The sequence below is a fragment of the Mustela nivalis genome, assembly GCF_964662115.1.
Source record: "Mustela nivalis genome assembly, chromosome: 9".
In the NCBI taxonomy this organism is placed as follows: domain Eukaryota; kingdom Metazoa; phylum Chordata; class Mammalia; order Carnivora; family Mustelidae; genus Mustela; species Mustela nivalis.
This window is the reverse complement of record NC_139028.1, coordinates 80,229,421-80,251,927: the sequence shown is the minus strand read 5'-3', so window position 1 is coordinate 80,251,927 and position 22,507 is coordinate 80,229,421. Positions and strand designations below refer to the sequence as shown.

At 46.4% G+C, this 22,507-nt stretch overlaps 1 protein-coding gene across 13 annotated transcripts in view; it reads right to left on the bottom strand.

The window, feature by feature from the left end:
* The window catches only part of NAV2 (neuron navigator 2), a 712,574-nt gene that overhangs the window by 161,268 nt on the left and 528,799 nt on the right, over positions 1-22,507 (bottom strand). For all 13 annotated transcript variants that reach the window (XM_082747350.1, XM_082747353.1, XM_082747358.1 and 10 more), the window contains 2 exons: positions 5,663-6,764; positions 759-871 (listed from right to left, as the gene is read on the bottom strand). In XM_082747350.1, coding sequence (XP_082603476.1) covers positions 759-871; positions 5,663-6,764 — 1,215 coding nt within the window. The remainder of the gene's footprint in view (positions 1-758; positions 872-5,662; positions 6,765-22,507) is intronic.

Sequence of the window (22,507 nt, the reverse complement as noted above, 5' to 3'; positions counted from 1 at the left end):
AATATGTGGTTTACCGCTTGCTTCCCTGATTAGAAGTTGCTGGAAGAGAGGGCATAGAGTTGGGGAACAGGGAAGACAGACAGAGGGGGTGGTAACTCCAAATCCAGGACAGGAGGAATCCTAACTCTTACGCTAACTTTTCTCCTTTAAGAATGTGACAGTATAACATTAATAAATCAGTATCTGTGCCATTAAGTACATGACAACTGTGGATTTTATGTTTTCACATAACATAATACCCCTTTAATCGTCATCATCTAGGTTATATTAAAATAATATTTAGATATGGTCATTTCTTTCTTTTTGGTAAAAGAAGCATGCTGTATTCTTCTTTCCGACTAATGGATAATGCTAAGAATGCGTTTTCAATCAGTGCTTCCATACAGGAAAGAAAAGAAGACAGTGTTTTATAGCAAAAGTGACTTTATCTGAAGAGTAAACAAGGAGATTCAAGGTTAAGTGTCAGAGCAGCCTAGAGCCCCTACATGAATGAAATGGAATATGTATTAAAATAAGATCTGCCAATATGTAAGGGACTTACTTACGATTCTATGGACGAGCAAGTGGATTGTGTGAGAGAGGACAGGAAGCAAGATGAAAGAAAATAATAAAAAAATAAAGTAAGTTCCCGTAGCTCATCCATCAATGCAACAGTGAAGTCACTCTGAGTCAGGCTGGGTTTGTGCCCTTCCAGCAGGTGGCTGTACAGGAGGCCTCATCTCCAGCAGACACAGACGTTCCGGGGGCTCCATACTCACCAGTGAGTTCTTGCAGAGCAGGCTGTCCACTCTTGGTGTAGTGGCTGGGTTCCATGCTCACACCCGCGGAGCTGGATTCAGCAGTAACATTCCCTTCGGTGTCTGTCTGGGACCTTCACACACAAACCAAAGCAGACACACTTGTCACAAGCGGTAGCTACCACATCTGGACCACTGTGGTCTAACCACAGCACCCACCCACCATCACTCCCTTCAACAAGAAGCTTTAGAACAGAGCAGACCAGCAGACTGACTCTAAATAATTCATCGGCGCATGTGGAGCAATGTCCTAGAAACAGAGAGAGCCACCGAACTGTACAAGATGAAATATTCATTGCCCAAACGCAGGGTCTGCAAGCCCTCGCTGGGGAATGCTTCTCTGAATCCTCATCAGGGAGCTAGGTCTAGCCAGAAAAACGCTGGAGAGTACAGCGTGCCTTGGTTCATTTAGCCTCTGCCAAAGAGCAAACTTCTGAGTCCTTAGCGACGCCAGCAAGTCAAGCATAAAGAGGACTCCATTAACAGCCCCACGGCCCTCCCCCGATCCTCCTGACCTGGCTCTCTCTGAAGAGGTGACTATGAAACCAGTCGGGAGTGGGTGCCAAGCAGGTGTGTTTGCCCTCTCCATCTCTGATTCAGAGCTCAGATCCTCTGAGATGAAAGGTCGCATTGATCATTATTTCAACACTTGACTGAAATCTGTACTTCCCCAAACCTTCTCCGTGCCCTCATTTGTCAAGCAAATCAAGGCAACTGCTTCGTGCCATGCCTTCTTGTCACAAGTACCTCTGCTGACTTCGGCATGGCGTGCAAATGCGTAATTGCACTCAGATGCATAACCCTGGGTGTAGCCTTATTAATTCATTAGCATCCTGAGCTCATTCAGCCAGATTTCACTCTCTATGAAGAAAACGTTTGCCAAGAATGTGAACGGTCTTCAGTGTGGGGGACGTACTGGGAAACCTCCTCACCCATCCTGCCCCGCCTGTGCCCTCCAAATGAAACCATCAGTTCCAAATTCCTGATGTCTCCAACTGTTGAGAATATTTGGATCCACACTGCTCCTCTGGACCCACTGGCCAGAGTCCAAGGTCTCATCCTCTCTGCCCTAGAAGTACGGTGTAGACAGGTACACTGCCTCCAGCCTACGGGTTGTGAATTGCAGCCAAGTATTGGAACCAGCCCACGGATTCTCACTGGTCTGTGTAGTATTTTAACGCTTTTTGAATTCGTTTCAACATTTAAAATTGGGGGATTTCACAAGAAGTATCTGGATTTCTGCCTTGTTCCTTTCTCTTCTTTTTCCGTAAAAACAAAGAAAGTCCTGATTGACTTTTTTGCAGGGCGCCACCTGCTGGCGCCAAGGGATGGTTGCTCCCTCCGGAGAAGCCCAGAACTCCCGAGGCCACAGTCCCCTTACTCCAAGTCACTGATTTATATTACCGTTTGGGTCTGAATCAGGCATCCTAATCTGTGCTCTCTATTCTAGACTGCCTGTAGGTCTGGTCTGCTCCCCACACCATCCTCTGCTGATTTTTGGGAGACTGGGGTGATCACATCCCTCTGATAGTTTCCATTGCCCACGGAGAAAGTTCTTAAGTCATTACTGTGGAAGACAATGCCCTACTGGGGATTCTTCCTTCATCCCCAGCCCTGTCTTCTACCACTCCTTCCCTTTACACATACCCGGGCCTTATATTCCACCTGAGCCTTCCCTCCACTCTGAGATCACATCATGCCCTTAGCAGTTATATCTGGGACCTGTGCCCGAAGGCTCTTTTCCTCCTTCTGTCTCATTTTGCATCCAATCTGCCTTCAACACGCAGTTCCCACGTCATCTTGGCCAGGAAGGCTCCCCGGGCAGTGCTAGCTCATGGCTCCCCCTGTGTGTTTCTCCAGTTCTCCAGGGCTCTTACTCCTCTGAGGTCAATACATTACAATGGGATCTAATTAATACACCTTTCCTCAACCACAGAGCTATCCGAAAGCAAAGACTGGCTTTTTTGATATGTACCTGCAAGAACTTGAGCTGATCAAGTTCACTTGTATAGTAGAGGTCAGCAGGGTGTGATGAATGGACGAATGAGAAATGTTTAAGTCTGGAAAGATGCTAGATATGGGAAGGAGCATTAGACTCGGAGTCTGAACCCTCCCGGCTGTAGGACTGTAGCTGGCTGGAGGTTAGCCTGCACCTGAGAAGTCCCTTCACACCTCTGACCCTCTGTTTCCCCATCTGTGCAGCAGGGCTTACAACAGCGACCTCCCCTGGCTGCTACAAGAATCACATGTGATAAGACTGAAGCATTTGGTCAAGTGTCAAGTAATAGATGTCCAGGGTTACTTCTGAATTGATAAACAGAATTCATTCAGAGTGATTTTAGAAGATGATTTATCTTTCTTTTGTGGCTTGGTAACATCACTAACATGGATAGATTCTGGGGGGGGGGGTGTGGTGGGGTGGAGGGAGCAGCACAAATTGTCTGCTGTGAGCCATGAACTTGAGTGAACTTCAGAGCACAAGGGGTGTCTAACCTATTTTTCTTAAAAAATCCCCTCATTTCATCCAGTCTCCTCATTCTACAGATGAGGACAAGGTAGATCAGAGAGATGCAGTGATTCAGAGTCGAAACTGGTTTGTGCTTAGAAACTCAGTCCCTCTAGTTAGACAGACTTGGTTTTAAACACCAGCTCTCCTAGTTATTAGCTCTGGACTTGGTGCAAGTTATTTAATTACTATAGGCCTCAGTTTGCTCACCTCCCGAATGGGGATTTCAAAAATAGCTAGCTCATGGCGTGTCGGGGTGACTATATGGGCTAGGGCACGAAAAGCCCTTAGCTGGGTCTCTGCACATACTTGGTGCATAGTCTCCCTAGCTGTCCCCACAGGCAGGGCCCAAGACTACACGGGGAGTCATCAGCTAATAAAAGACAGAGCCCAGATGCCCCAATTCCCATCCTGGTTCACCTGACAAGAAAAGGCACATCAGGGGGGCCAGAAGGACGTTCACGCGGTGAACGTGAACATAAAAATGCAGCTTGACAGAGAGCATGACATTTTCTCATTCCTCCTATTTGTCAGACATTTGCCCTTTCGCCAAGAGTTTTCCTCTCGCAGAAAAGCTTGAAATTTTAAAAGAGGTTAAATGTCTCACAATCCTTCCAATGATTACAGAAAAAAAAAAAGAAAGAGGGAGTGAAATGGATGGTGACCAAAGACCACCCTATATTTTAATTTGGAAAATGCAAATCAAGACTGTGTGAGCAGGAGCTTGACTATGCGTGACCTCAAGACTATTAATGTTATTGGAACGATAAAAATTTCATGGGGAGCAATTCAATTGCCTCTACGGTTCAGAGGACTGTTGTATTCAAAGCCCTGCATGGAGATGCGCGAGCGCTGAGTCATTCATTCTCTAAGCCCCGGCACTCTTCTCCAACTGTTAGCTGAGCTGATGACTTGGTGGAATAAAGAGATGACCTTCTCCCAATTAAAAAGTCTGGGCATGACCCCTGCTGAAGGGGAGGGTGAGCCGAAGAGAAGGAAAGAGGGACGAGAAGAGGCCTGGCATTCCCTCCCTGGCTGGACCTGCCTGGCTTTGCTCTGAATCAGTCAGGCCAGTCCTTCCAGCCGCTGTTGGCAGGGATGGTAACAAAGCCTCCCAGATTACACCTTGGGGAGTGAGAGAGAGGATATCCAAGTCTTTGGGGGACCGTGTCAACACAGGAAGCTGAAAGTATGGGCATGAGTGTATGCATATGAACAGGGATGGAAATACACGTGGGCACATGCACACTAGCATTTTGTACAAGAAGGTGGACTTGTGTCTGTACTCGTGACTGTCAACGTACGCCCATGCCTGTGGGCGTACGAGGGTGTGCGTACAGTGTATACGTGTCTGTATTTAGGGCAGAGGCTTTACAGGAAGTGCCTAGAACATGGCATTCAGTCTCCGGTCCCCTTCTGCTAGGCAGGCAGGCAGAGGTATCACGAACATTCGGCTGTGCAGAGTGGCCAAAGGCACTGTGCATTTCAAATATAGGATCAAGGTGAGCACGGTGAGCAAAGCCTTGGGACGCCCTTAAAAGCTATGCTAGGGGAGCTTCTGTCTGCTGGAGGGGACTCATCTGCACGTGTCAAGGACCACCCAGAGCCAGTGGGGTGCGGGTGGAGCCATCAGAGGCCCCCGTGGGCCACCAGCACACAGAGCAAGCAGCACTTGGCTCCCCGTGCTTGCCCGTGGTCCTGAGGATGTGCCGTTAGAGACAGACAGGGACAGGACTACACGGAGTCAAACAAGCAAACGTCCAGGCCTGTCTCAGTATAATCTGGTTCTTTTGTTCTTCTAGAACCAGTCCCTTCCTCCCGTCCCCGCTTGCCTCTCCAAAGAGCCTAGTTCACAGCAAGGACTGAAAAAATGCCTACTACGTGTGATGCAGCAAGAAACCATGAGTGTGTAGAAGTTCAAAACCAACGCCTCTGTGAGAAGAAGCCCCAGGTATCCAGCAAGGGGACTTCCGTGTTGCCCATTTTGGGGAGCCTGTTCAGGATCCGTTAGGGCCGATGCTGGGGCTGATCACGTCGGGCGATACCAAACCACCCGCCGTGTCTGCCCGTGCTGAGGCTGCTTCTGTAAATGGCTCTGGGTCCCCACATGCCCAGCAAACTCCTTCTCATCTGGGGCAGCTCCTTAGCTTTCCCTCCCGCTGACCCCCAAAGCCATGCTGCGCTGACTGCTCCCTCAAGCACAGGTGCACAGCCCTACGAGGAGCTGATCAAGGAAGGGGCACCTCAGCTGCTAGCTGGCCTGTTCCTGGAAGGCAGGCCGGAGTCCCGCCCACCAAGAACTAGACCCCACCAGAGAGGCTCCCTGGCCCACGGCCCAGGAGGGCGGGCAGACACCTACCTGTACAGGAAAGGCGCAACGGTGGCGGTATTGGGGTGGCTGTATTGCTGCTGGGGCTGAGGTAGCTGGACACTGACGGTATTGCTTCCCGTGGTCTGGGTGGTCCCGACGGACCCGCTGACAGTCTGGCTGCTGATGCTGTGGTTCAGGGTGGTCCCTCCAGGGCCTTTGCCTTCTGAGGACGCCAGGCTGGAGGAGGAACTGGAGTGTCTGCCGTCTAGCTGGGGCTTCTGCTGGGGGAGCCCTGAGCTCGGCTTCCCACCCCGGCTCCGCTCCACCTCCTTGGAAGGGGCAGGGGCACTTGGGGATTTCCCGGGCATGCTCTTCATCCCTGGTTTTGGTATTCCACTGTGGGAAGGGGCCGGAGCCTCCTTCTTGGCACTGTTGAGCTTTCCCCCTTTGGGGATGAAGCTGGCAATCTTGGAGGACTTTTTTGGCATCTCAGTCACCACCGTCCCACTGGGGTCTTCTTTCGGCCCCTCTTTGAGGTCCGGCCTTTCTGTCATAGAGGCTCTCTTGGCGAGGTCCTTGCTTTTCTCCTTCTCCTTCTCCCGCTGCTGTTTCTCCTTCTCTTTCTCGTTGCCTTTCGGGGAGCTCTTCTTGTTGGTCAGCGCCCGGCTGAAAGTCCTCTGGGCGATGCCCTTGAGCGCAATCTTGGGGCTGTTGGAAGCGGGACCCACCGTGGACAGCGAGCGCGCGGTGACCTCCGTCTCTTCGCTCTCCTCAAAGCTGGGCAGAATCTCCAGCCGCTCGCAGCTTGTGTCTCGCGACCCCGGGCCCTCACCTGCTTTGGAAGCCCCTTTGCTGTTGAAAAGCTTGAGTTTTTCCAGCATGGACTTCTGATTGTTGGGGGCCGGCTTCATGGCTTCGGGGGCGGGCCTGGGGGCCTCGGGCACGGGCTGCTTGACCGAGAGCACGGACGCCGTGACGCTGTGCTTCACGCTGACCGACTTACTGCGCCAGGGCTTGGAGGCGGCACCGGGCTGTGGGATGGCCGAGGACGCGCTGCTGTTAGCAGGGCTGGGACTGCTGCCACTCTCCAGAGAAGCAGGTGCATTTTCGCTCATTCCGGGGTGGGCGGAGGCGGGGCTCGCCAATGGCTCTGCAGAGACGGGGAAAAGAAGGAAACCCGAATTATGCCCAAGAACCTGCGCTGTGGGTGCAAGAGGGAGGGCCATGGTTCCAGGGCCCATTGCTCTCTACCCAAATGCCAGAGGACACCATCCCCCGCCTGGTGCATTTACCTGTAGGTTCAAATCCTACCTGCCCGCTGCTCTCCGTCATACCCTGTTCACGTTACCGGCACATTCTGGTATCTGTCATGCAAATGTGCGCGGATCTTAGCACCAACATGTGCAAAGCACAATTAAGCATACATTTACAGAAACACAAACTAGCCAAAAACTCTATCGCTGCTATGGTATGTAGGAAAGACGTAGGAAATGCCTACTGTTATGAATTATTCAACCCACAACCTGAGTTCTCAGTTATGCGAAATAACTGGGAATTAGCCAACTTTAAGAAATATAGGAGAGACACTAAAACAGGGGGTAAAAAAAAAAAGAAAGAGAAACCAAGCATAATCTTTACAGAATAATTACCTGAGGAAGTTGCTAGCTCTTATCAAAGCAGACACGTTTTTCCCTATGCTGACACTCAGAAGGAGGTACAAACATGATTCAGGCAAGACTTAAAAAAGACCTTTTAGCTTCAGAGTATCCACTGCACACGCTTTACCGAAGGCATGAAAACACACAGGTTATCGGAAAGTCAAGGCTTCCCCTTTGGCGCTCGGGGAGTGTTTCCCCAGCCAGACTCTCTGCTCAGAAAAGCCTCAGGATACTTCCAAACTGAGAATCCGAATGATTCTTAGAAGGGCAGTTTTCACACCCGAGTTCTCCTGCCCAGCGAGGGGCCCATATTCCAGGAACAAGGGCTGTGATGTCCTCTGGGAGCGCTCAGAACCGCACCGTTCTGTCGCAGGCATTAGGGCAGCTGTCAGACAGAAAGTGGCCCAGAAGGCAAGTCCCTGCTGAGCCTGGAGTCGCGCCACCAACAGCCCATGCCCACCCACCCCACGGGACAGACAGGATGCGGCATGGCAGCCCCCGTCCGTGTCTGTAAAGTCACCGTGACACGACTTACCTAGGAGCAGTAACTTCCTCCCGCAACGGTTCCCCAGGAAAAATTCTCCAACGGGAGAGGCTGCCCTTCCAATTGTCACAAGTGTTTCCAGTTAAACTGCTCATGTTTCTAATTAACTTTTGTCATCCGCAACCGCTCCAGTGCCCAGAAGCCTGGCGGGATTAACGGCTGCTTCTTCTGCCTTTTTTTTTTTTTTTTAAATACCTATGTTCCACTGCCTTCTAGCAACAGAGTAAACTGTGTATAGAGCGGCTTTTTATGATTTAAAAGTCAACGGCCGCCAAAGCCGAATGCAGGCAGCCCCCGTGTGGGACCTGAGCACTGAGCCCGGAGAACTCCCAGCAAAGGAACCGCTTCCCTCCACTCACTCCCAGCTGCTCCAGGAAGCCGCAGCTCCAGGGTGATCCAAAGCAGACCTCCCAATGTTTTAAAACACATACATCTTCCTGACTTACTGGGAATTTCGGTTTGGAGCGGGGGGTGCTGCCCAAACCTCCCTAACAAAACTCATGGGGCGTTGCTGGATCTTTTCCTGGGGAGAGCTGCAGACTGGCTTGGAAACAGGCTCTCGAACCCACCCACATGGCCGGGCTTTCAGAGGGTCTCCATGGGCCTGCCGCTGCTCATGGAGGGCCACCTGGTATCAGGAGGTGCAGCGCTAGGCACACCGTGAAGACGAGTTCACTGCCCCCATTTTATGAGTCGAGAAACAGAGGCTCAAGGGAGGGCTAATGACTGACCTGAAATCACATAGCTAGACCTGGACATAGCTGGGACTTGAATCCAGGGCTCCTGACACAGTGCTCCAGGTCTGAATTACCACAGCTCCCTCCTTGGATGAGGGATATATTTAAACAAGAACCACTCGAGAGAGCTTTTGAGGCATCAACTTTTCTGTTGCTTAGGTGTGTTCACGACATCCTTGGTGGGGCACAAGCCAGCCCAGCCACTGGGAAGGAGGCAGCTTCTGGACAGAGGCTGGGTCTCTGGAGGAAATCCTTGTGGCCTCCGTTCCCAAGTTCCACTTCTCCCGGGACAACTGTCTTTCCTGTTACTTGAGCTCAGATCTGGGGCAGAAGTGTTCTCTCATTTGTTCATTCAAATATCTTTCCTCATGTCAATATTCACTCAATGTGTGTGTCAGATATGGTTCCCGGTACTTGGGATACATCAATGCAATACAACAAGGCCCTGTCATCATGGAGTTTACATTCTAGCAGAGAGGAACAACTGGAATTAACATAGTTAATCAGTGTTATCATTTGTTAGAAAATAAGCACCCCATGATGTAGTGAGCCCTGGGCATTACAGAAGACGGATGAATCACTGACCTCTTCCTCTGAAACAAGTAATACAGTATATGTGAATTGAATTTAAATTTTTTAAAAATGTGAAAAAACAGTAAGAGCTAAAGAAAAGGGGGTCTTTGTGGGCAGGTTGTAACCATGGACACCGTTACAAGAACTACATCACATTCAGAGGTGCGTCCCAGTTTCCCAAAGAAGTCTTGGGCACATTCCACCGAGCCTAGGTACGTGGGTCAGGGTGACTTCTCTGCTCCCACACATTCCTTGGGACTTCCATAAAGCCTCCTGAAATGGTTTTGACAAATGCCTCTACCTCGCACGTCCGTGTATTTTTAACCCTAACATGTCCAGCTAGAAATTAGCCAATGACTGACGAACTCACCACTGATCCAGAGTTACACAGACACCTGGCTTGGATACGTGAAATGTACAGACCAAGACGAGGCTGTGTGCCTCCTTCGGCTGTGTGCCGGGTCGGGGGGAAGGGCTGTCATGATATAGGCATGACGTATACTCACCCTGTCGCTTCTCAGGCTGGGCCAAAATGGCTCCCAGAAATTCCTACTTGTCTTTTATTTATTTTATTTATTTATTTTTTAAAGATTTTATTTATTTGACAGAGGGAAAGAGACCACAAGTAGGCAGAGAGGCAGGCAGAGAGAGAGAGAGAGAGAGAGAGGAAAGCAGGCCCCCTGCTGAGCAGGGAGCCTATGCAGGGCTTGATCCCAGGACCCTGGGATCATGACCCAAGCTGAAGGCAGAGGCTTAACCCACTGAGCCACCCAGGCGCCCCCTACTTATCTTTTAAACCCCTGCTCAGATGTCTTCTCTGTCACAGTGAGACCATAAAACTGAATGAATCCCTCGGTTTACGTCACATGGCATTTTCCCCTACTCTGTGCTTCCCTAGAATATTCTCCATATCTCCCCCAAAACAGATTTCAGAGGGCCAACTCCTTCCCCTAGGTACCAGGGATCCAGGAAAATAAAATAGAGCTCCTGCCCTCTAGGAACTCACTGCCCAAAGATGCAACAGGCCTCCAAGAGAGCAAAGAACAGTGTAAGGGACTGTGGTGGGCTGTAGCAAGGGCCATGAGGCCTAATGGTTGGGATCCATTAATTCTCCCATTTGGGAAAGCCTCACAGAACCAATGAGCTTTGAACTGTCATGCCATGTTTCTGCTATAGGTTGGGGGGGCTATCCACTGGTCCCTCCTCCCTGACTTATCTTTGTGTCCTATAGCTTTCCAGAGTATAGGAAACACTCATGGCTTTGAGATTGTAGTTTGAGATTTGGCCCAGATAAGGGCTTTTACAATTTGCATATAAGGCAAGAGAGACACAGACTTCTGATTAGTCATTAGAGTTTTATTAAAACTTTCTAGCCTGAACTCCGGCAAAAACAAAAAACAAAATCAGGACTCAAAGCTTTAGAATTTCTACTTGGCATGGAGCCTGGGGTCCCCTGGTTGTGGAATCATAGGGACATTTCAAGGTTATTTGTCACAGCTGTACAAGGTAGAGAGGATCTGCATTTGGTTTTCAGAACAGGAGTTTCCTGAGTACAGCAACAGGGCACCGGAGGAGGATAAGACCATCTATATTTTGCATTTACGTCATGGCTAGAAATCCCCTTAATAGTTAATAGTGAAGGGGGCTCAAGGTCATGAGTGGTTTGATATGTTCCCATCATTCTGAAGGTATCACACTAGTGACCTTAGCTTAAGTGGCTGTTGGGGGCCTGTTACTCTTCCTTTGGAAAGCAGCCATTTCTAATGCCGGGATTTTGTGATTCCCAGCATGAGACTGTCCTCACCTTGCTTTGGGTAGGTAAGCCAAGATTTAAGCTTTGTCCCCAGCCAACTGCGTGACCCTAGATGTGCCATTTTGCCCCTCTGGGCCTCAGTTACCCAATTGTAAGAAAGGATGAGCTATTTCTCTAGTGTCTTTTCAGCTCCACTTCCATTCAAAACTCAGTGACTCTCCAAGAGGCCCAGTGAGGTTGGAGCCAGAAAACGCAGTCCTGTCATTTACTCTGGGCTGTGACATACAGGTGTTCTTTTACCTCCAAGCATTCCGCCTCCATGGTTCTCTTAAGATGGTTATTAGCAAATGTCAGAAAAAACTGTCTGGGTGAAGAAAGAATTAGCCTTGAATGAGGAGCTTGTGAATTCAGAAATGCCCGTATTCTATGAAAATGAGCCTGGGGGAGGGAAAGTGGGGAGAGTCCTTTAAAATTAAGAGCACTTCTCTCCCTAATAAGGAACAGCTCTAGTTTCTGTTCTCATGTATACAAACCTTTGTTAGAGCTAAGGAATCTAAGAAGGAGAAAAGAGAAAAACATCAAAGAATGTTCTGAACATCAGTATTTCTCCATCAATGGTGTGTGGGCCACAGAAGGGGGTGAGACTTTTTTCAATGGCACATGGGTGAATATTTTAAAAATTTTTTAAATTTAAATGCAATTTAATTAACATATACTGGATTATTAGTTTCAAAGGTGGATGATTATTTTTATATTTTGAAAGTCATATATTTATTTTATTGCAGTATTAGAAAAGATAACTAGCACATATATAAGTTAACTGTTTCATGGATATTTGATAGAGATTTAAAATTTGAGTCGATTTAACAAAAACATAAAACCAAAGAAGTTCACCGATTTGGCAAAACTCATGCAAGTTTGTGAAAGACTGAAGTTGGGGAGACACTTTTCCATTAAATCAAGAAATACTTACTTTTCACATAAAATGTATAATAAATATTTTATAAATACCTACTTATATTAAATCTATTTTTTTGGAGAATGTAACCAATGAAATAGAAATCAAACCAGAAGGCCCAGATAAGGACTAGGTTCAAAGCAAATCTGAAATGGGTCCCTTTTGGAGTTGTATTTATTGCGTGGATTTGCTTAGCACGGCATCTTGCTGAGAATGGTTAGCACTGGCAACATGACCAGGCCTTGTTGAGCCAGAGATAATTTTTAAAATAATGGCTTTGGGTGCCTGGGTGGCTCAGTTGGTTAAGCAACCGCCTTCAGCTCAGGTCATGATCCTGGAATCCCACTATCGAGTTCCGCATTGGGCTCCCAGCTCCATGGGGAGTCTGCTTCTCCCTCTGACCCTCTCCCCTCTCATGCTCTCTCTCTCTCTCTCTCATTCTCTCAAATAAATTAATAACTTAAAAAAAAATAAAATAATGGCTTTAACAAGTTTTGACGACTCAATAGTAAGGACATGTTACAAACATCCAAACATCCACCCGCAAAACTGAAAACTATCAAGGCATAATCTTATAAGCAATAAGCTCTAATATATTGTACCCTAATTCATTTTTTAATGCCTATCGCAAAGTCTCTGAACAGATTTTATACCCTACAGGGGACTGCGCCCTGTAGCCTGAATGACTCAGTTCTAAAAGGCCAGCTTCCAAGGTTCACCCACCACCAACTGACAAACCACCACAAGAAGGAAAAGTCTCATTTGAAACACTGCAGACAGGATGTCTTTGAAGAAGAGAGAAGGCTTTTAAAAAAAAAAAAAAAAAAGGTTTAGGGAGAACATTAATCCTCCTGTGGGGAGGGGGACGTTTGGTTTTTCTGGCAACCAGCCTTAACCTTCCCTGACAGGAACCAAAATACTTTCTAAATGAATATACTGTCTAAGGCAGATAAATAAGCATTTCTTCCTCTCTCCCTCTGAGAGGGCCAACACTGGTCCCCAGTCCCTTCTGTCCCCAGCCTCCCAGTTAGGGAGACGTTGGTGGTCTGGTCCTGAAGCCAGCAGGAGCACAGGGAAAGTGTTCTAGGCTGGCTGATCCCAGCTCCTGTCACCCCCACTGTGATTTTAACTTGCCCTGGGATGTTTCCCTGCTTAAATCCTCTCAGTACTCTTCAGGAAAAGACCTGATAATTGGGTCTGGGAAAATGTTTGCAATTTCCTATAATTTGTCAAGGTGTCAATCTTGAGCATTCAGATTCAGATTTGTTAGACTAAATGAAACCAGTTTCTTTTTCTTTCTTTCTTTCTTTTTTTTTTGAAAGTGCATGGACTCTAGCCACACAGGCTAGAGATGATTTTCAGAGTCGCTCAGGTCAATTTCTCTACAGCTTGGGTAGTCAGTCACCAGACCAGAGAGGAGAACAGGAACCTCACTCAATCCAGAAACTGGTTCTGAAGGATTTCTTGGGCCTGGCCAGGGAGCATTCTCAGGACTGCTGTGATCAAGGTCTAATATTAAGGGCATGGGCTTCAATATAGTTTCCTGTTCAATCCTTCTTCCAGAGGATCACTGCAGGTATAGAGAGAGAAAGGGGGGAATGAGAACCACCAAGGAAAGTGGGCAGGAAAAGGCCAGGGCATAAAGTAAGAGGAAGCTGGTGCTGGGACCCATACTCTCTCTAAGAACCTTCTTGTGTCTACAATTCCATAGGCTCTGAGAACATCCAAGATAGAATAGGGTTGATAATCTACATAAACAAGTATTTTTAGAATGTCGCTCTGTTAACGCAATCCCTCTCAAAAGCCCAATGATGATTTTTGCAGAAATAGAACATCCAAAAATTCATATATAGTCTTAAAGGACTCTGAATAGCCAAAACAATCTTAACAAAAGAACAAGGAGGTTTTATACTTCCTGATTTCAAAACGTAATCATAAAGCTACAGTAATCAAAACAGTGTGGTGCTGGCATAAGGATAGACATACAGATCAATGGATTCGACTGGAGAACCCAGAAATAAACCTGTGTATATATGGTCAGATGATTTTCACTATTATTCAATTAAGTCAGGACAGCCTCTTCAACAAATGGTACTGGGAAAACAATATCCACATGCAAAAAAAAGTTGGATTCTTACCTTACACCATATAAAAAATTAACTCAAAATGGATCAAAGACTTAAATGTAAGAGCTAAAATTATAAAACTCTTAGAAGAAAACTTGGTGCAAAGTCTTCATGACACTGGATTTGGCAATGATCTCTTGGATGTGACATCAAAAAAAAAAAAAAAAGAAGTTAAAAAAAAAGGCAGGAAAAGAAGTCATACAATTTGTATGTATGTATACATACAAAATCCTTCATACAAAATTTTCTATGATTCATACAAAATCAAAATGAAAAAATTGAGTGCATCAAAGGACATGGTTTGGGTGTCTGGGTGGCTCAGTCAGTTAAATGTTTGACTCTTGATCTCAGCTCAGGTCTTGATCTCAGAGTCTTGAATTCAAGCCCCATCCTGGGGTTCATGTTGAGCGTGGAGCCTACTTAAAACAAAACAAGACTAATTATTGGGGCACCTGGGTGGCACAGTCAGTTAAGCGTCCGACTCTCGGTTTCAGTTCAGGTCGTGATCTCAGGGTCATGGGATTGAGCCCCATGTCAGGCCTGGCACTCAGCATGGAGTTTGCTTGAGATTTTTTCCTTCTCCCTCTGCCCTTGCCCCCACACTCACACTCTTTCTTTCTAAAATAAACAAACAAAAAAAAATCGTTAAAAAAGGACACTATTAACAGGAAAAGAAAATCTACAGAAGGGGAGAAAATACTTGGACACCATCTATCTGATAAGGAATTGATAGCCAGAATATATCAAGCACTCCTATAACTTGAAAACAGCACCACAACAATCTGATGGAAAAATGGGCACATGGACACTTCTCCAAAGAAGACATACAAATGGCCGATATGCACATGGAAAGATGCTCAGTATCACTAATCATTAGGGAATGTACATCAGAACTACAGTAAGTATATATATACAATAACTACATACCCATTAGGATGGCTATTACTAAAAACAACCACAAAAAAACAGAAAACCACGCTTTGTAGAAGGCATGGAGAAATTAGAACCCTCGTGCACTACTGTGGGGATGTAAGAAGGTACAGCCATTATGGGAAACAAAATGGCAGCTCCTTAAGAAAATCAAACATAAAATATGACCCGGGAATTCCACTTCAAAGCATATAACCAAAAGAAGCAAAAGCAGGGACTTGAGCAGATACCGGTACACCTATGTTCACGGCGGCATTGTTCACAATATGCAAAAGGTAGAAACCATCCAAGTGTCCGTCAGTGGATAAACAATGGACAGTAGAGACAGGCCGTAGAAGGATGGTTGCCAGGAGCTGAGGGGAAGAGGGAATAATGAATCCACAGTTTCCGATGGGGAAGATGAAAATTCTGGAGATGGTGGTGATGACTGTACGACGGTGTGAGTGTACCCAATGTCATGGAACGGTGCATTTTCAAAATGGTCAAAATGGCAAATATCATACCACAATGAAAAAAATCAGATTGTATTTGGCTGCAGGTGACACGGAATTCTGACCATTGTGGCCTAAACCTCATTCCCAGTTCTTAACACGGGGACCCACAGAAGGTTCAAGAAATGTTTGCTAAATTAAAGAAAAAGTGTCTCTGTAGTTTGATGGCTAACAAATCACATGAGATTTTATCGTTTAGGATATTCCTTTATTAGTACTATTTTAGTTGGAAGAAACCATTTCTGCTTCAAAGGAATGGCGATCTTTTTTTTTTTAACAGACTCTAATTGGCAAGCACATTCCACCACTTGAATTCCTTCTCCTACACTGGCTTCACCAACTCTCTGGGGAAGCTGTTTGCTCTGACTGGCATGCCTTACCTTCCTCCCTCTCCCACCACCACAGCCAACCTTAGCCCTCAGTTTACCTTCCATACTTTCCATTCCAGGAAACCTCCGGAATCCGCAAACCAGAAGCCATCCCTTTTTAATCCGAAGAAACTTAAGACTTGGTTGAGGCTTCTCTGGGGTCCCTGGCCCTCGCTGGTCTGCCCAGTGGTGAGCAGCTAGCCGCCCTGAGCTTACTCACAAGAATGGCTGAAGCCTCAGTGGGTGCCCAGAAATAGTTGGTGGGAAAACTAACAAACAAATAAAAACTATTACCCAAGCGCGATCCCGCCACAGGGCTCATATTGGTGTGTATCTGGTGTGCTTGGCTTTGGGGCCTGGGTTAATTATGCCACTTGTTCCCTTTAAAGCTAAGGGAAGCGTGCTTGCTTTGGCAGCGCATATACTAAAGCGAAGTGAACCGGAAAGACTAGAAACTTCGGTGATGCTTTTAGTGTTTCTTCTTCTATGTGTGGTGGAAATTTTGCTGTAACGGGTCCCTGAAAAGGTTATATCCGCATACTCCAGTGTCCTGTAAGGGTGTGGACAGGAAGGAATGTGCAGAATGCGGAAAGACATCTTCCTGCTAGATGGCAGCCTACTCTTTTCCTAGGGAGCCACAGGGTCCCTGGTCTTCCTCGGTGACTTTTTTTGCCCCAAAGGAAGGGAGAGAAGGGGCCCTCCACAGTGGGAGCAATTACTGTTGTTTTTAAATATGTGCTTTTTTTTTTTTTTTAAAGATTTTATTTATTCGTTTGACAGAGATCACAGGTAGGCAGAGAGGGAGGCAGAGAGAGAGGAAGGGAAGCCGACTTCCTACTGAGCAGAGAGGCTGACACGGGGCTTGATCCCAGGACCCTCAGATCATGACCTGAGCTGAAGGCAGAGGCTGTGGCTCAGTGGGTTAAAGTGGGCGCCACTAAATACATGCTTTTTAATATATAACAAGGCAATTCTTTTCCTTCCGTTGGTTTATTTTGGATAAAATGGAGTGGCAGCATGGGTAATGAGATCATTTGTTTCTCTCCTGGTCCTGGATGAAGATAACGAAGTACCATTTTCCTGCACAGTGTTCCCTATATCTTCTCCAGCTTTATAAGGTATGTTTTCTATCAGCTTAATGCCATCAAGAGCTGGTAAACTACACAAAGGTTAACTTACTGGAAATATTAGTATACAGTTGTACTTACATCCAACCTTGTAGTAATGTCTTATTAAGAGAGCTCTTAAAATCTCTCTCTCCCTCCCCCGTACACTTGATACATCAAAAGGTGTCCTACACATATTTTTAAAAATCCTCCCAGCTCTGCTGGATAAGGAGACAAATCATTTGCTGACATTTGCAGGAAGATGCCTTTAAAAATAAAGACTGTTCCTTTTCTTCATCTTTCATTTCTGGAAAGCACATCACCCTCACAGCAGCCCCTTCCTCTCTCTTGAACTATTCGTTCGAAATCCCAAGCAATTGGTTTCAGGGGAAAGCTTTTGTTTTAACTGGTCAAGCCATTTCTCTATCTTGTACCATATATGGCCATAAGAAAGCACAAAACTGGACTTAGAACACTTTCTCCCTTGTTTCACGAGTGTAGGAAATTTCACAGAGAGAGTATAAATAGTTTATAAGGGGCCAATCTTATTCTTGCAAGAGGTCACTGTCCACAGCCAACAGCTCTTTGGCAGAGCATAACGGTTGTGGGCTTTTGTAAATATATTCCTTTAGGATAGAGCTAGTCAAGGAATTCTGCAGGCCTTCTCCTCTAAGATACCAACCAAATCTTCCTGCTTTCTCTTAGGGCCAAAGATGGATACTCTATAATACAAACCTCAACACCAGTATTAAACCAAAATGCTTTCCAATGACCCATGCAAAGAGGCGTTAATAGAAGGGGTTCCAAGGTCAGGTAAATTTGGAAAACAGAAGGCTAAATAGTGGGCTGTTTCTTTGCCTTGCAGGAATTCTGGGAGCTTTTACTAGGCACGTTTGCACTGGGAATATCCAAAATGCTAAGGGAAGAGTATGATTCCTAAATGTATTTTTGCCATAAACTGATTTTCAGGGATAGTTTAAGGTAATGGCTTCTAATGGTGTGCATTTTGGTAAACACTGTCTTAATGCAGGGGGGCAGAAAATGGGCACCTAACTTAAATCAGGTAAGACAGCTGTCCAACAGGCAACAGTCACTAACCAGAAAAAGTATACAAGGGAGAAGGAAGAAGATGTACCCCCTTTTTCCCCCCTGTGAAGTCATAATCTAGTAGTCTGCAGAATGCTTTCATGATATACATTCTGAGCATTAAGTATCCTTCACATGTGTCTTCTCCCTTTTATTTCAGTAAGATTAGTCTAAGGCTCTGCACTGTAGCTGAAAAGACCACGCGCCAGCAGGAAGCAGGAATAATGGTTGCACAGCGACGTGCCTAAAAAGATTTCTATCAACAATTAGGCTCACCGTGACACAGTCCCGGGACATGGCAGCCGTGAAAATGGCTGTGATCTTGGCCTGTATTAATACAAGAATGACATTCAGAACAAGGGAAGTAAGGATCTTGCTCTGTGGTACCCAGCTCAGACCAGAGCAAGAAGGGTGAAATCTTCAGAATTTTGGACCTGGGAAGAGATCCACTACATCATTTCCCAGAAAGGGAACGGACCTCTGTGCAGGTAATGACTGCTCTAAGGTCTCGCAGTCAGTCAGTGAATGGCGCAGCCGAGACTCAACTCAGGGCTCTGAAGCTGGTTAAATAAAGTAGCTTTGCATGCTCAGCTCCCAAATTGGCCATTCGGCATCTCTGGGGATGGACCTGAGCAGCTGGAGCTCTAACCAGCTCCTCAGGTGACTGTCACCCACATGAATGTGGAGAAACGGGTACTGAAGAGTAGGAGCTCTCTCCTCCACCACACTGAGCAAACCGCAGTTTGCTCAGGATAAGGGTTAGAATCTGAGGAGGACCATACACCAGACTTTCAACAAGGAGTGGCTGAAAGTGACTGAGACGTTCAACTTGGATAAAAGAGCACTTGGGGGGGCACCTGGGTGGCTTAGTGGGTTAAAGCCTCTGATTTCGGCTCAGGTCGTGATCCCAGGGTCCTGGGATTGAGCCCCACGTCCGGCTCTCTGCTCAGCAGGGAGCCTGCTTCCTCCTCTGCCTACTTGTGATCTCTGTCTGTCAAATAAATAAATAAGATCTAAAAAAAAAAAAAAAAAAAAAAAAAAAAAAGCACTTGGAAGAAGGCAAAAGTGATAGAACACTTATTACCAAGGTGGCTGGCTTTTCCCTTGGATTTTTCTGCCCATTGACCCTGAATAGCAGCAAAAAAGGGTTAAAGCTACAGCCAGGGCAGGCTCACAACTCAGAGTATGTGTGTGGTCTGTGAAAGGTCAAGGACCCTTTATAGCACGGAGGGTGCAGGGCCCCGAAGATCCATGAAAGAGCCTAGGGACCGGCCAGAAAGTGGGGGGTAGGGGAAATGCTGATAGCAACCATGGAAAGGGGGGGTTCTTCGCTCTACTACCAGAGGAGCTCTCTTGACATATAAGATTTTCTTTGACAAAAGGTTTCCATGGGAAAAAAACCCTCTAACAATATTAATAATCGTATATTAATAACAGCCAACATTTACAGAGCCGACACTTTGCACCAGATGTTGTGCCAGAAAGCATTTTTATTGTACTCTTTTTTATTTGCAGGAGAAATCCAATGAGGTAGGTAATAATGATTTCATTTCACCAGTAAGGAAACAGAGACACCAGGCTTCGGTAGGTTCCCTGAGATCAAACACGTTACTGCCAAGCACCTTTATCTCAATGTCTACATGGGTCAGCGGCAAGCCTAGTGATCCCGCCCCAAGAAGAGACAATACACTGTCCACATACATGCTCCTTTCTTGGTAAAAGATATAGTATTTTCATCAAGTCTTCTGCCAACCGCTTACAGAGACTCTACAACAAATTTCTCTGACCTATCACTTCTCCCCTGAGGAAAATGAGCATTCTTCCCCCCAGGAAAAATGGGAACGTCCAAGAACTGAGCAATAATTTGAGTATGGTTTTTGTCCATCGAAATTTAGGATGCTGGCAAAAGGTAATCTTTCTGCTGTTATTTTTTCTGCCAATCAAAATCAGAAGCTAATCAAAGAACTAGCTTATTGCCTTTCTCCAGGGGAATCAATGCAGAAACGGAGAGCTGAATTGGACCATTATTCACCATCTACGATAGTATTATGCCAAATGTTCAGGAACAGAAGGAAAAAAGCAGTCATTTATCCTGATTCTGCCAAGTATGCAGACACTTGGTATCAGATAGATCAAATAATTTCAGGGCTTTGCGGATGTCACTGATCCACACAAGACTTCTGAGCCTTTTGGCCCGACAGTTGTCTTCTTAATGAAAAGACAGAATTTTTCTTCTGAAACAAAATGAAATACGCGGAGGTAGAAAATGCCCCCAGAGACTGCTCACTGGCTTTACTCACCCAAATCAGGAAGCAATTTCCTCCAGGTGTCTGTTCTGTTTTATAGAACAGCCCAGCCTATGACAAGCTGGGGGTGGATCACATTTTTGTAACTAGAGCCCTCATTCAGATGAATCCTAGGAACTCTTCTGTAAGGCTAGGACATCGCTTAAAAAACAAGATAATCCTGATGAGATGGAGAAGAATGCCAAGGCAAAGGTCTTACTCTGCTCTGTGCTTGTGGTCGCACCTTTAGAATTCTGCAATCACGTAACTCTGCGGAGGGGGCTCAAGTCCAACTTAATAGCTTGGTAACCTGGAGTTAGTTACTCCGTCTAGCTGAGCTTCTGCTGGTACTCATATGTAAAAAGTCAACCTCAATAACTACCATCTGCTGAATGCCAACCCTGCCTCAGGTACCGCACTAAGCACTTTAAATCCATTTGCTAAACCCACTTAATGATTTCATTAGTTCACACCCAAGCATCTTAGGGAGTGGATTTACCACAACTTGGAGATGTATTACGGCTAGGAAATGGTAGAGCTAGAATTTAAACACTGAAGTCCGTGCACTTAATCCACTGACGCCACTAAATGAAAATGGTGATCAAAGCTCGCTCTCCTCACCATGAGGAGCAAAGAATGACAGAAGACCCTGCAGAAAGCTCTGCATACAGATGGATCTTGTTCCACTCCTCACGCTGGGCTTCTCCGAGTGTGGCATAGCTGTGCCACATATTGGGGGAGCGTTGTCTTCCATTGGTAGAGCGGGACCAGGGAACACCCCAAAAGCCCCATCTGACCTGGCTCTATAGGGGAGAGCACTGCCCTTCTGAGGCCCTGTGCATTCCAAAGTCCCACTGTTTAGGTCCCCAGGGCCCCACCCAGGCTGACTGCAGGCTGTGGCCAAGCTCCCCCTTGTTTCTCTCCAAACCGGGGCCGGGTGCAAGGCAGGCTTTCGCCCGTGGGCCTCGTCCACCCCACCAGGCTTGCTGGAGGCAGCCCAGTGAACACACAGCTCTGTCTGGCCAGGTGACTCACACACTCCTGGCAACATCTGCTCTGTTTCTGTAAGACTCAAAAGGCTCTTCACATGAATGACGGTGCAAAGGGATTCAAAGAGTTTCTCACCCGACTGCGGGGCTAGGAGATATAATGTGGAAACCAGGCCGCTCACGGACTGGTTGGAGGCTTTAATGCACACTTACACATGCCAAAGCTTATTAAATGTTGTTCCAGGGGATCTCTGTCATCTTGAATAATGAATTCTGGAGGTACAGTAACCAGGGATATGATTGCGACTCCAAGTTATTTGGCGCTGTTTCTCCTTAGAATCCTAGAACCGGCACAACATTTAGTGTTTGCTCCTCCATCCGTCCTATTCCGTCCCATCCCTCCAGTGGGTTTGACACTTCTGTTCCAGACAACATCTCAGGTGCCAGAAGTACAGCTAGCAAGGAATATAAGGGGCTCTGTATGCCTTCAAGAAGTTCTAAGCCTTAGGGGTTTGCCTGACCATAAAGCAGAAGTAACAACAAAGTATGAAACTGATTGGATAAAGGAATGTTTATGGAACAGCGGAAAACAAAGGGGGTTACCTAACCCAGTGTGGGAGCAAGGGGGAATCAAGAAAGTCATTCAAGCCAGTTTTACCACTCCTGCCACAGAGCTTTTAGAACTTGATTCGTTACAAAGTATTGAAAGGAAATAAAGTTGCCTAGGCACCCGAGCCTAGCGATTAAAAAAAAAAAAATCAAGCTCACACGGACAAAATATACAGATTCTCTGCTTGATCGGGGTTAACATCTGGTCAGCCAAATGCGTTCGTGATACTAATCTTAACCAGGGATTCCGGGGGCATATCCATTGCACCGAGTCATAATGAAAAATGGGACATATAACTCAATCAGAATGTTACTCTTCCCTGCTCAGCCAGCACCCACCATAGTCTTCATTCTGCGCACGTACCGAATCTGTTTCCACAGTGAGGGATCCCTTACAAGTCACCTCCTAGTCTGGGCTGGAAAGAACAGGCATGCAGACTTGACTCTCATTCTTTTTCAATTTTTGCTGACAAGCCAAAAGTAAAGCTGATGTTTTCAAATAATATCAATCGGAGCACTGATCTAGTCACTTCCAGCTGTCAATCCAGACAGCACAAGTTCAACGCAAAGGGCTGAACTTCCTCTATCAAGAGACCGATAGCGTAGTAATGAAAAAGTAAATGAGTGACAGAGACCCAAATGCAATTTTATATTCCCAATCTGGGACCTAAAGGAGGAAA